General features: G+C 44.9%; 1 protein-coding gene across 4 annotated transcripts in view; it reads right to left on the bottom strand.

Moving 5' to 3' along the window:
* The window catches only part of LOC105839513 (putative uncharacterized protein DDB_G0288537), a 104,550-nt gene that overhangs the window by 33,960 nt on the left and 55,172 nt on the right, over positions 1-15,418 (bottom strand). For 3 of the 4 annotated variants that reach the window (XM_012685882.2, XM_036293446.1, XM_012685879.3), the window contains 3 exons: positions 13,389-13,615; positions 12,418-12,719; positions 11,813-12,090 (listed from right to left, as the gene is read on the bottom strand). In XM_012685882.2, the coding sequence (XP_012541336.2) occupies positions 11,813-12,090; positions 12,418-12,719; positions 13,389-13,615 (807 nt within the window). The remainder of the gene's footprint in view (positions 1-11,812; positions 12,091-12,417; positions 12,720-13,388; positions 13,616-15,418) is intronic. The other variant, XM_028191346.2, reaches the window with a different exon arrangement.

The raw sequence follows: 15,418 nt of genomic DNA, 5'->3' as shown, positions 1-15,418 counted from the left end.
TGCTGTTACGAGAAAATTGTTTCCAAACGCTTCGGGCCTGCCCCGCGGGAGAGGCTTCCATCCGCGAGACGAAGAAATTTAATTATGCATGCACGTGTTGGGAGTACCGCGAGTGATTATTAATCGACGCAGACAATCAATATATATGTACATTGTATACGGTGATAGTAAACCTCCTTGAGACCACGGGGGGAATCTACATCTCACGATTCGCAACAGCTTTATACTCTTTATATTATTATTTCCTTTTCTTTAGAAATTAAGATTACTTCACAAGATATATATTCTTCTCATTTCTAATGACATTTTATTATGATGGGATCAGCAGTCGATAAAGCTTTTTGCGAGGACGTGAGCTGCCTCACGAAATACAGTCTGTAAGGAGGAAATACAAGATACATATGTACGCGTACCTTATGCATGCAGCTATTGTTAGATTTCACATACTCTCTATAATATAACTGGCAATCGCTTGCGTAATCATAACGCAACGCGTCGATAAGATCTCTTAATCTCTAATACAATCTAGCGATTTCCCAACGGCAGGGAGATTGCGTCCTCGAGGGTTATAATCACCATAAGGAGGGTTCTTCGAACGTGGCCTAGCTCGCAGGTACCGTTCGTCAGGGTCAATGCGGCGAGGAGAACCGGAACGGTAACGCCGGACTAGGTGACGTTATTAATTGGTTAATGGGAAGAAAAGAGCGGCGGGTCGACGAGGTGGAGGAGGAGGAGGAGGAAGGTAGGGGAAGAGGAGGGAAGGCGATCGGGACGAGGTTGGACGAGATGGAGGAACAACAACGGCACCCCGGCACCGTTGACCGTTGGCGTGGCCGAGCTGAAAGGAGCGGTCCCTGGTGGATTAATTATCATTACCCTAGTGCAAGGAATGAGATCGTGCGTACCCCACCTAACGTTACCTTCGCCGTGACTGGCTACCGCGCCCGTGCCACGACCCACTTCCGATCTCCTGGATATAACGACAGGCCGGGTAAGCGAAGGAGAACGTCGAAGATGATGGACGATAATATTTCGAACTTTAACCGTAGGAAATTGTAACCAACGTGCATTCGCGCAACTTTGAAAATTCTCAAGTGCGCCAAACGAGAGACTCCCTTAAGCTTTCTAACACATATTTATATATTTTCTCTTAATGACAAACGCTATTTCACGACGATAATTTCTATTTCGATTAAATAATATTTCTCCCCTTTGAATTTGCTTTTGTACGATAAATCCATACTGCACAAGAAGGCACGTTGTGTAACAAACTCGTAAAAGCCGTAAAAATCTATCTGCGAACCGAAGAGAAAAAGTATATCGGGGAATAGTAATGGATTCCGAAGAACATGACACGAAGCACGGCGGTTAAGCGGCGCTCTCATTAGAGACGTCTTATGTTGTATCGTTTTCATCAAATCAAACCGACGCGACGGCTTCCTCGTTCGCCATATATATATTTCGCGTTACCATGAAAGGGGGGTAAAAGTCGCGGGATGACGATCACGGGACGATTAGCCGGGACACTCTTTACCCGCGCGGCTCTGCTCCCTGGCAGCAGATACCGTGAGTTTATACACGTCGCGATGTCTCCTCTCGTCAGTCTCCCGCTCATCGGGCTTGCCTCTCGTGTCGTTGCACTAGACGTTAACCCGAGTTAGGCTTAGGGTATGGAGCGCCTATCCTGGCCGCGTACCGACACGCTTCTCTCCTTTACTACCAGGAACGGCTAACGATGCCCATTAGAGCACGAGGACGCCGAGTCCCCCTGACTAATCGCAACGCGCACGACTCCATACCTCATGCAGATCGGCTATTCGTCTTGCGGTATCCTCCAGTTTGTCAGCCGAATCGATACGATAAAGATACCAGCTGTCTATGACGTCCGAGCCGGAGAGCGCGTAGACGCAAGGGGGATGAGAAACGACGGCGTGGACGACGTGAATGCGTTTCGCGATGCGACAGAGAGAACGAACGTACCAGAGGCGGGTAAGACGGACACTTTAAAGGATCCTTTAAAGGAAGCGACGAACGTCGGCGAGAACCGACTGGCTTTAACGAAATGACAGAGAGACGTGACCGAGAAAATGTCCAATTCTTCTTCTTCTTCTTCTTCTTCTTCTTCTTCTTCTTCTTCTTCTTCTTCTCCTTTTTCATGCTGCAATTTTCTCAGCATGATAAAGAAGCTTTCGCAAGATTGGGATCCGAGTCGGTTTAGTAATCGAGGTCGACAAAGCCAATGATGTATGTCATTGCGAACTATCTGGTCGCGTCGTCACCGCTTAAAAGCGAGATTCGCGGACCATAACGGACGGTGTCGCAAGTGCACGCTAACGGGGGAAAGGTGAGAGCGCAGAGCTCTTCGCTCGCGCGGCACTTCCTTGACGATGATCGACGTGGATCGAGCGGGGACGAGTCACGGGCCACGTGGTGCGGATTGTCCCGCGGGCGACATCGGTCTCGTGCTCCCGTAGGAGGAAGAGGGGCCTCACGACGAGTTTCCTCATCGGGGGATCGCGCGATGGGTGATGCAAGCAATGCCGGCAACCCAGATCTGTCACCTGGACGATTACGAGAGGGGAAATCACGTGTAGAGAAAGCGGGAGGAAGAGAATAGAGAACCGGCCATTCATCAGGCAGTAACTTGAAGAGAAGCGTATCGAGGGAGAAGGAAGAGAACGCGTCGGCAGAAACGTCGTCGGTGATTAGAGCGCAGACGAGCGAGCGAGAGAGAAAGAGGGGGGGGGGGGGTTGGGAAGGGAGGACGGCCGTGACGACCACGTCGCCGATGTTTCGTGATTCCAGACCTCATCATCGCGCAATCATCTCCTCAAAGCGGTCCGCGCGCTACCGCGTTTCGTAATCAGCCTTAAACGATAACAAGATACGTGGCGAACGAGGCAGAGCGAATCCGCTTCGGGGAAATGCGGTACGAACTTACGTGCGTAACACGTGCTCATCGTACACGCTCGTCCGTCCGCGAGGTAGGCAAGAGGGCAGGGCGGAATCTCATGAAGAGAGATCCGCGCTACCGTATAACGCGAGAACGCCCGTTATTCGATTTGCCCCGCGTAACGTTCGTCTGAACATGCGCGCATGAATTCTTACAAATGGATATGGGATACCCTCTACAAATACCTGTGTGCGCGAATGTAAATTAAAAGATTGCAAAAGAGCGATATGTATACTTTAAGAATTACTTTTTCTTCCACGCAGAAGCCTCCAGTAAAATGAGAGAGAAAAAAATGTAAACTGCATCTTTTTCAAAATTAAACGTCATGCGTATCACAACACGTTAAAATATTCCATGTAGAAAATAAAAGCACAAAGACTCGCGGGGAGCGAGAGCCTTTCCATTGTGAAAATGCGGATGAGCGTGCGTACGATCTGTGACTAAATGTCTACTATGAAGAACGACAGGTAGAAATTTAATAAAGCCGATCTCCGATAGCGCGCATCCGTACGTCACCGTGCAATGCAAGGACATGACATTTACAGACCGACGCGATGCTATTTTATGTGTTTATTCGTGCAATGCGACAAATGGGAAAAAACCTCGCGCGACTTGCTTCCTGGTTCGGCGAGCAGAAGTGCCAGGGGCTTTTCTACATTCTTTATAAATTAAGAAAAAGATATCGCGTGACGGGAGTTTCTTTTTTTTACATAGATTGATGTGTGAAACTATCACGTATCTACTAACACTGACTAATTAAAAATGATCTTGGTTAATATTTTTTTATATACATTTTTAAGTTTATTAAATTGCGCACTAAATAAATGTTCAATCTTAAAACATAACCCATGAGTTGAATGAGAATAATATCACAATATTATTTTTTCTCTCATTCATTAATATTCCTCAGCCGACATTTCACGTTTGCCTCATTCTTTTTTTTTCTCCGAACGTAATGTCAACTTAGATGACAGCTTATGCAGCATGAAATTCAAAATGAGCATTAATTTTGTTTACTATTCAATTAATTATGCTCATACATCGGGTATGGTACACAACGCGGATGCATAAATATAAATTGGCAATTCTCGTTACGTCGCTCGTGACACGTGAATGCAAAAGGTCGTCCGAGTTCAACGATATTCGGAGCAAGAATTATAGTGTTTCGTGCATAAAATTGTGGCAGCTGGAGAGAGAACCTGTTGCTGCTTCTAAGATCACGAGAAGACGATAAGAGCGAAAGCGGAGGTGGAATCTCGCCCGCGGTGTAATTAAGCATTGACCTATAACGAGCCTGTAATTAGTCATAGCTCTAACGAGCCGTACAGGAATCAATCGATAGAGAGCCGTGGCATTCGAGTTGCCGATCTTTAATCGAAGAAAACGCCGATCACGTAATGATATGACCGTAAACATTATTGGAGCCTCTATCGCTAACTCCGAAGCAACACATTATGACATTCCAAAACTTGAATACATATTCATATCATATTGATGAATATTCGGAAGTGAAAGGCACAGCTAACAATTAATGTCCGCCGATCAATGTTAATTAATTTCGACTACTATCAGATGCTTAATGTATAACGATCATGTTTGTTTCATCATCTAATAATGTTGTGGGAAAATGATTGGTGCTCCACTAAAGTTATCGCCAGTGTATCTCCAGCTTTTAACATTATTATCGACTCGAGCACTCAACGAGAACGACGTAGAAAGAAAGAAAAAAATCGGCACTTTCCTAGCAAACAACTTAACCGCTGACATGCATCATTATCCCTAATTCAATCACTGACATTGTCCATGCGAGCGTGCGCTAACGAGAGCGGTAGCCGGAAGAGATATGCCAGGGCGATCGCCGTGGAGGAGCTGGACTAGAGTTTACTACAGCACGGCGAAGACACGCCGCTAGACCCAACAAAATGTTGATTACAGCTCGACTGTTAACTCCGAAGAACGACTGGCCGTCGATACCGCCCATCGGCTTTGCGCGCGCGCGCACCGTCTTTCCGTCGTTGTTCGCGACCGTCTGGAAATTACAATGTCCATACGTAACAGCATGCACGATGCGGGCAGCACTTAACCAGCCAACAATATATGGTAACCCGATGTTAGATGGGTTCGATGGCCGCGGCGCGTAGAAAACGCGAGTGACCGCAAGCTCGTCGTTGTCGGATCGGCGCGGCGACGATACGTGGAAAGCGGAAGAGGGAGAGGAACCGAGGTGGAAACGAAAGAAATGAGATCTACGATAGCGTTATTGCTAGATCGCACGCGGCGCGATTAAGGAAATGTACACCTATTACCCCGCAGCACCGATATCACTCGGATTATTGTGTAACGACTTGGAGCAGCGCCACGAAAAGTGCGATCATATATCATTCCATTTCTTGTACGAATGGAATGCCTATCCTTTTTTTTTCCCTCTTGACGGTCTGACGGATGTTTGCGGCACGATCGCGATTTTTCTCCTCCGCTCAGATTGATTGGGTCGATCTGAGAGAGGGGGGGAAAAAATTGAAACACGATTGGAAGTATCCGTAACCGTGCCGCTCTCAATCGCCGCTAATTGCATGCACGTTTGATGAACACGTCTCGGCGCATTTCTGTATAAATGATAGAACACGAGAAAGACTTAAGCAGCCGGTTCGCGGTTTTATCGGCGTACACGCTTTTAAACGCACGGTAGCGATCTGTCAGGCGGAGAGAGAGACAGCGTTAAGCCCAAGACATGTAAGAATGTACGTGCCTCTCTCTCTCTCTCTCTCCAAGCTTGACTGTTCACGTGCACACACGCGGTACACCGCACGATCTGTACGTACACAGGATGTAGGAGAAAGCGTGCGGGCGCGCGTGGCCCTCGGGTTAATTAACGTTCTTAGCGATTAGGCAGGCGCTGGCCACGTGGCCGGCCATTAAATCGATCGACGAATCGTAGTGAATTTTCCATGAAAATCCTCGGGCGGTTTACTCGCTGCCCGCGATAAGAGGCTACTTTCTAAATATGATTCGCGTGCACCATAGCGAATTCGGAATTATATATCCGCCCGGAGATGCAGAGATATCAGAGTAATTACCAAATTAACTGCAAATACTAATCGTCGAGAGCCACGTGCAAGTGCATTTGTGAAACTTTGATATGCGATGTAAAAATTAATTTTATCTTGTTTTCAGTACTTACTGGGTAAAAGGTTATATTGAAAACTAATAATAAGAATCATACAAATAATTATTATATTTAATAAGTGTTTAAAGGCAGAGAAAGATTGCCAATGGTATAATAAGCCGCTTAAAGAAGTACTTCCTTCTTATTTTTCGAAAACTAAGCAATGGCTGCATTCAGCAGAAAAAGCAGCTTTTCAATAGATGTAAAATTCTTCGATATTTTGTACAAATAACTCATATTTTTAAAATAAGTGTAATCTACTGTGCCAGGTTTCTGTAATTGCATTCAATTTTTCAGGTTTTTATTTTGCTTATGCTGAAAAATGTTAATTATTACAAAATATAAAACAATATTGTAAAAATTATATTATCTAGTATTTTTAACATCACTCATCAAATTTATTAAATTTATCATTCATATCATTATTAAAAACGATACTGTAAAAATAATTCATTCATGCCAATAAACTGAAAACAAAATATACATGAGATTTTTTAATCTAAAAATATCAATCTAAACCGGACTCTGTAAACCGTTCGTCTTTTTTTTTATAGCACACTGCCTTCTAATATTCCAACCGGATTCAATTCGTTGCAAATCGAATTCAGGTCGTTAAATTGTCGGCACAATTTATAGATATCGCAAAGCTAAAGAACTACAGCTACAAATATTACATCGAACTACCCGGAACGATACACGCGAGTAAGCAGGTCGCATTTAACGTCAGTCGACACGCTTTTCATCATTAATTTCGTAAATAGTGTAAACGCTCGCGTACAACTGCGCGCGGGACTATCATTATGGACGTTTAAATGCAAGTCTACCGTACAATCAATGCGTAAAGGCACTTCGCCGCCGCGATATTACTATCTAAAACCGACAGTTGCGCTTGTCCGGTGAATGTATTCAATAAACTTAATTAATTCATTAAATCGCCTTTTATCATTAAATTATATATTGCTCTTCGAAAAAAGTGGTTAAACGATTACGTACATATCGAGAAGAGATCACAATTACACTAATTGAACAGAGGGAGAATTTCTATCTCAGTTGACTTAATTAATGCAATGTCGTACTTTTCATTTTTACAGCGTAATTAATTGTTTGAATATGTGATACAAAAATTGCAGAAGCTACGATAGACGGCGAGCCAAATATAAGATTCCCGGACTGAACCGACTAGCTTGGAGCCGCCTGTACAGGAAGTGTCTAATCGACTCGCGCAACAATACAGTCATTTTTAACGATCTCTAATTTCATCGATCATCCATCATAGAAACATCATGCAATCCTTTCCCAAACATATCCGACGTCCAGGTCGGGGCAAAACCCTTCGTGCGAATCACGGTTTGATCGACGTATACATATAGGAGGAAGCGGCTCGGCTTCGAATCGCAGGAAAATCTAGAACGAGAACGTCCCGCATCATTTCGACGTGCACGTCCGTAATCGACGCGGCGATACTACGCGGCGGGTATTAGCGCCTATTAATGATTAATTGAGCGGTGCCAGGAGGGCTCCGCGCTTCACGTGCGCGCGACGGTGCTACACGCCGTTGAGTTCCAACACCGACGCGGACCGGGAACGCTGGGTCGACCTGGGTCAGATCATGCTTTGCGCCCGAATCGTTAGAAAGTCTGCGGTCTCGCTGCGTAGCACAGCTCCGGGTTAAGAAGAGATATCCATCCGCCGGCTCGATGCCTCGGTCCCGATATTACGAAGCGCTCGCTCAGCTGCGCCCGGGTTGTTAGCGCGAGCGAACGCGATGAAAAGGATCCGCCGGGGATGGGAAACTCTTGCGCAATACCAACAGGAGGACTTTGCCGATACCCTCGAAGACGAGCGCAAATATGTAAGAGCGTGACTCCGAACGACGCGATTCTAAATTCCCCCCTCTGTCAATAAGCGGCTCGCGGCGGTACGGCGATCCATCATGATTTATCGGGCACAATTTATCCGTGACGTGAGAGAAACGTGATAATTCTTAAACGGGCCAGGAAATGAAAAATGCGCGGCTAACGACCAAGTTCGAACCCGAGTTTCACGACGTTGAACTCGAACGGATTGTCGAGCAAGGATAAATAGGAAGGGAAAATAGACGTTCCAGAAGTGCCCTCGGTCAATCCCCAATCGTCAGTCGGAATCGATCCAAGAGCTAGTCCGACGAGCAGACGCGACGAAGGAACTTGTACATCCTCCCTCTCACTCTGATTTTTTCGAGCCCCATTTCGCACGTCGCGCGACGTAATTCCACTGTTACCACAAATCACATCGCCCTCTCGCAACCGGAGGCTTATAATGCTAAACGGATACTTCACAATTACTTTCGTTCCTCGCATTTGCGTAACGCACGATACCCACTCGATATGTCATCGAAAGCTTCGCCGACGATAACGTTGAGAAATTGAGGAAAGATTATTATAGGATTGCAAATCTAATTAGCAACTAAATAAAATATGCCTGTCGACGCATACATTATAAATGAGCAATTATGTATATGTATACAAATTTTTTTTATGATGAGGTCACAAGTTTATGATTTTATGACTTTTACGATAAGGATAATATGCTAGACCGATTAATAAGGTGAAATTGCTCGCGCTACTAGTAGTGACGTGTAATCGCCCGTGCAAGTCTAACTGCATTTGTGTGTCTAACTGTATTCATTATAATTATTACCAGAGAATAGGTCAATCGCTTCCAACCTCCCTCGTCATGAAAATAAATAATCAACGTACTAACTATCAATTGAGGACGTAAAAGGCTCACGGCAATAATTACTTTCGTTTTTCCGAGATAGTTTCGCGCTGTTGGCGAACAAACGAAAGTGAACGCAACGTAATATCGCAGATACACGGGGATAAGGATCACCGCCGTAATTCCAGCTGATCTATGAAAGGATCGCTCCGCGCGCCGTTGATCAGCTCGCGGTATCCGCGAGCGAGATTAGAATCTCGATGCCATAATTTTAAGAGGCTTCATCCGCGCGGCGGTGCCATATTTGCCGAGCCTCGAGGTGAGCGTCGAGAGCTTCTTCTTCGTGGTCGAATTCAACGCGATAGCCCGACAGACGAATCGAACGGCGCGTGCACGAGATGCTCCACGACGTAAATGACGACCGCGGGATCGTCGTGTGCAAAGACTACGGATCCACTTTATAAATCTTATGCGATTTGTTTAGGTTTCACTTTTGTACGTTTTAATGATACGATATTGCGCATCCGCGTGATCATTACAGTCGCATTCATCGGCGGCTGCGAAGAGGAGATCATGTTCGTGCCCGCGCATTAAATCGGACATTTATAATCGAACAAACGTATAAATTACTCCACCAATCTCTCTTTTTTTTAACGACATTATCATATAAAAAAAAACAACTATAATTAATGAATAGGAATATTAAATTTTCTACAGTTATAAAATTATACAAAAATTCTGAAAAAAATATAAACTTTCTCAGTATTAAAAGTGTTTTCAATTTGTATAAACCTTGTAGGAAAAGGATTCAACGGGTAAGGCAGACAACAGCTAGGTTTTTCACTTATCAATCACGTATCAAATTTGCGAAAGTCACCTGCGGAGTCATTATCGGAAATTATTTCGCGTGCGTGTCACTACGAACGACTCGGTCCCTCTCGAACGTTTGATTCCCGAGGAGCGTAGCGGGGCCCCTCGAGGGCATGTCAGTTTCGATTACCCTATCGTTAGGCCCCGTTCGGAGCGCGTGCTCGCTCGCGCGCGAACGCAGCCGCGCGGTCCTCGAAACGTCAGGCTGTCGGGGCCGTAAATTTTTTCGCGGGCGCCCACCTCTCGTCATGCATATTCATGAACGCACGAATGTAATCGAACGCCGGGCGCAAGCGAACCGACGACGGCGGCGGCGCGGGGTCCTCAAGCGCTTCGATCAGCCGTCGACTCGATTCAAGAATGACGAGGGGCCAACCACGAGAGCGTATACAGATAAGAGCGCCGCTCAAGGACCGCCGCTCCGTGCCGCGCGTGGAATACGCGCCGAGGAGTACGGGCCGTGGTGGTGGACTGCACTTTATGCGAAGACCCCGAGACGACACGCAACGACACCGATTCTTATCTTTCGCGAAGGATACCGCGCGCGCAAAGCAAAAAGCACGACGGCATTCCCGAAACGGCTCGCGGTATCGTGACGCGATCGAATTTGTTCCCAGACGAGAGAGCTCGATACCGGATACCGAGGCCAGTCTGCCTCGTTAAGGTAAGTATATCGATGTCCGCGTGCGCGCATCGGCGCGATCATCAAGCGCCGATGTATAAAAACTTACGGAAAGCCCGTTATCGACGCTACATCCATCTTAATTATCGCGGGATGTTCATTAGGGTCCAGAGGGAGACGGAGAGCGCCTTCATTTTTCGTTGCGAAAATAACTTCCCAAAGTGAAGTGAGAGGGAATTGCGACTCGTGACACGGATGAGGGACTTTTCTACCGCGGTGGAGTCATGGCTCTTGCTCTCTGTCAGGTGTGAGTGAACGATGTGACAGCCGGAGGAATAACTTCTGTCACGAGGCCGGCGAGGAGTGGCGCGCCGATGTTCGAGAGCCCCGGCGAAGAAGTGGAAGATCGTATCGCGTACGTACGCGCGAGATAAGCATGTCGAATTATCTGTAATTAATCAATTTGCGTCTAGCAGGCGGTGGCGAGCCCGGTAATTACGATTCTCCGTTTTATCGCGAATTATGAAAACCACTCGTCGCGCGGTTCGGTTCCGCGAAGCGCGAGGACGCGAGGGCCCGCCCGTGGAAAGTAGACCGCGCCCCAGTTCTACGACGAAAGGCCGCTTACCGCCGAGCGAGATGCCGGCCGCGCCGCTTCCTACGAACGAGGGGAGGCGAGCGGAGGCGCCCAGATCCGGATGAGGCGCGGAGTGGATAATTTCAGGGGACACCGACGGCCACGCCCGCGACCTCGCGGATCTGGTGAATGTTAAGTGGCCCGTAAAGAACTATCATTGCGAGATCATGTTGGCGAGCGTATTTTGCCTTGAAGTAATAAAGACGGGGGGAAAAAAACACAAGACTAAGAGGAAAAAGGAGAGAGAAAGAAAGGAAAAAAAGAAGGAGAAGGAAGGGAGGAGAAAGTATAGATATTAGAAACTAGAGAGGGGTGGAGGATCGACGCTAGCTTCAAGGGGTCATTATAGAACTTTCCTAGCCGTCTCTCCCCACTCGCTAATGTCAGACTGTCCGGATTGACTGATGCCAGGTCATTCAAAGCCTTCTAGATCGCCTCGTTGCCTCACTAACCGTAGAAGTCGGGAAGATATTGCGCGATAGATGACAGCGCGCACCATTAGGTATAAAGTCGGCTTTCAAAAATTTTTTTAATAGCCGCGTCCAATGCGATTTGTACAATCTAACTGAATCAAGACTATCATTACATTTTTCCTTCGTTTTTTTTTAGTGTTTATAGCTCCTTTCATTTTGTTAAGTCTACAGAAATATGTTTCCAACAAAATCGCAGAGAAACTAATGGAAAAACACTCGCTTTCAATGACGATAGAAAATCGTTGGGCAATCTTAACAAAGGCATTAAAATTCACCTGACGCGCTTGATCGAGTGCACAAGAGAGTACGACAGTGACGTAAGTGCATGGGCCGCGATTTTTCCTCGTGGAAGACCGCAGAGCTCGCGGCGTAAGAAGAAATCCCCTTGACTCACCTGTGCGTACTCGGCGCAGATGTCGATCGACGAAACGTAATTGACGACGTCCTCGATGGTCCAGCGATTCACAGCTTGCCCGTCGCCGCAAGGTATGTGGCCGTAGAGTGTCGGACACCTGACCGGCGGAGGTGTGGTCGGTCTCGCGGTGGGTTTCGGCTTGGGGGACACGCTCTCGGATCTCCTTGTTTCCGGCCTTTGCCGTTTGCGAGGTGCAAACCCACCGGGACTCGAAAGGTCCAAGGGACTCGTCACCCCCGCGTCTCTCTTGTTCGCGCCTACGTTTCGAAACAATATAAAACGTTGCCTAATCTTTCAAAATCGATTAACAACAATAACGCACAAGAAAAGCACAAAAAGAAGGAGTACTTTTCATCTACTTCGATCAATCCAGAATTTACTTTAAAGTAGGATAAAAATACAAGAATGCAATGTCGATTGCTTCAAAATATTAAATAGTTAATAATGAATAGAAGTCTCATAAAAATACAAACACTATAATTCGCAAGTGAAAGATAATGATTTTCTTTTAGCCACTACAGCGACATCGATCGTTGGCATCGATCATTTCTTATCCATTCAGAAATACAATGTACGATACTTGCCTTTGAGATATGTTTCCAATTCCGCGGCGCTTTGGGCCGCGTTGGCAGTTCGCACCATGTGCAAAAGAGCCTGGGTGGACGACATATCGATCATAGGCGGAAACACGGTGTTACCGAAGAGGCTGTCCTGCTTCTGTTCCTTCGGATCTTTGTTGGAGAGCGGTGAAGTCGTCGGGACAGTCGATGGTTGCGGAGCCCCTAACGGCGCCATTAGACCAACGAACGGCGTCGCTGCGGCCTTGAAGGCCGGAAACCTCGGATCCAGTCCTGGAGGGTAACCGTTCCTTGGCGAGCTAAAGTAACTGAAATGAGGTCAATCGTTCTTGATCTCACAGTATTCTGTCATTTAAAAAAGGACACGCATGTTTACATTTTAAACCTTTCAAACCTAAGAATATTTTTCTTATCTTTTATCAAATATCAGAAGAGAATCTTATTGCTAGAGTCTGTATTCAGCGCTTAAGTGAGCAATTAAGTCGTCTGATCTGTTTCCAACGAGAGGGTACGGAATTAAAAGTCAACGTACGACGCGACAACCGGTTTCATGTGAGAGTACGTTAAGTCCGTCGAGTACTCTCTGCGTCTTACGAATCTTAATCACACGAATCATCTATTTGCAGCCTTCAAAGTCTTAATTCTTTTACAACGTCTCGCGGTGTTCGTCAATCGACGAAAGTCAATATATTTGCATGTCACGTGCCAACGAAAATATTCAAAGACGTTTGCAAAATCCTCTTTCCTTAATCACATAAAGCAAAATTTTATAATCGCACGATCAATAATACGGTAGTAGGCAATATCTGCATGTCAATTTTTAAGTGGCATGTCAATACATTTATTTAAAAATAAAATCAAAAATAATAATATGTATTTTTTCGTCGTCTCAACAGGGATAATCTATCCCTATTTACGGCAGGATTGTAACTCTGAGAGTGATAAAAAATAATCGACAAAATTAAGGGTGAACGTACTCGTTGGGGTTGGTGTTGTTGTACTTGGCGGCGAGACTCCTCATGAAATCACTATAGTTTCGCCCCATCATCTGCTCCATGTGCTTGAGGTGATGGGGTGGCGGTGGACCCTCAGGTCCCCCCAAGGGCGTAGCATTTGGCGGCGTTCCCGGGTGACTCGACGAAGAAGGCGTCACGCTCCTCGACGACGTCGAGTTGTTGTCAGGCGTGAGTCGTTCCGTTTTAACCTGTAACGTGAATTGCCCCTCTTTAAACGAGAGCTCACCGCGCGCAACCGGACGCAATAACAAGGAGAAGAATGCGAAGCAATTAACCGGCAATAAAGAGAATAGGTATAAACGGAAATATTAATTAGCAAACGGAAGCGACAGGTGTGAAATAGAAATACGTTTAGCACTAATTTATTTTAAAGACAAATTAATAATATAGTACTTTCATGTGTATGTGTGTGTGAGTGTGTGTGTGTGTGTGTGTGTGTGTGTGTGTGTGCAAGTTTTTCTTTCTATTATGAACATTCGCATAAAAAAAAGTCAATATAATTTATTATCATAATTTTAAAATATTATTTAAGATATTCTCACACAAACATTGTATTATATATTTTATCATAAAAACCATTTTTAATTTGTTATTTAAACTAGTTTCTTAATTCCAAAACAATTGTTTTGTTCGCACATATACTTGAATAAGCAAGATTAATAAAACTGTTTTAAACTGCTAAGTGTCCTCGCGTAAAGTCGCCATCGGTACATCTGTAGATTACTCATTTTATCTTATCCACGGTAACAATAATTTTACTATCTTTACTACTGCTGTGTTTCACGTTTAAACGTTGAAGGTCGCAACAGAGAAACAATGCATCTTAAAAACAAAAAGAACCTCTCGACATTCTTTTCCACTTACAATTACAAAAATATTTTACTGTTTAAAAGTTATATTTAGTATAAGTAATAATTCATGATCTATCATATAAAATAGCATAGATTACTTTCTAATATCATGAGTTACACATGCAGCAAACATTAATTGTAAATAATAAAGAGTTTCCTACAAAAACTAAAGAAAGTCCATTTTTTAAATCTATAACGTCAAATTATTCTTTATCAGTAGCAGCATATGATAAACAATTCCGTTTCAGCGAGAATCGAACAGAAAACAGGAAATATAAATAGTAAATATAAAATTTCCACAAGAGGTTGCATTGTTTTATAAATCCCTTCTTAAAATATTAATTAAAACTTCAAACTTTATTTTTATACTTATATATTCAGACAAAAATTATTATATTTATACAATAAACAATTTGAAGAACAGCAGTTTCTCGTTTCCTGAAATTTTTTTAAGACTTAGTTGGCTTTTGTAATTCTCTTCAATTATAAAAACAATAAAATAACGCAACACTAAACTGAAATGAAATAAGACAAATAATTGTCGGTAATTTATTACTACGGATTTTTATTCTATGGTGAGGAAATTATACTTGTTACATCACGTATTCATATACGCTCGATTTATTGCCTACGCGATTATTTAGCATTAGTAAACGAGCTTCATTCGTATAGGCAAAAAAATCATTCCAACCTCCGCGGGACAGATATCAATAATGGACCACGCCTTCGAGCCTGTGAGGGACGTTTATCGGCCGCTGGTGTGCACGATACGTCTCGTCTCCGGGCGAGATCCGTGGCGGCAGGAAATATATCCCGAGTGCATTAATTCCCGGGAACAGATTGCATCTGAGATATGGTAATAAAGGCAACGCGTGGCGTAAGAGTTGACTCTTCTTCGTTCGGCGCGGCGAGAGTGCGCGCCGTGACACCAAGAAGAACGAGAGTCGATTGGCGTAGAATAGGGTTCCCGAGAGCGCAGCCAGGAGACCGCAGCAGAGGCCACGGTAAATCTCTTTCTCGCCTCCAGACCTCTTCCTGACAAGGGACCGCTTCAGGCACACGGCGCGGGCACGATCTCCCGTATATATATATATACTACATATATATATACTTACATTTCGAATGGGTCTCGCTCGAAGC

Source organism: Monomorium pharaonis, chromosome 11 (assembly GCF_013373865.1).
Source record: "Monomorium pharaonis isolate MP-MQ-018 chromosome 11, ASM1337386v2, whole genome shotgun sequence".
NCBI classification, from domain to species: Eukaryota; Metazoa; Arthropoda; class Insecta; order Hymenoptera; family Formicidae; genus Monomorium; species Monomorium pharaonis.
This window is presented reverse-complemented; position numbering and strand designations above follow the sequence as displayed.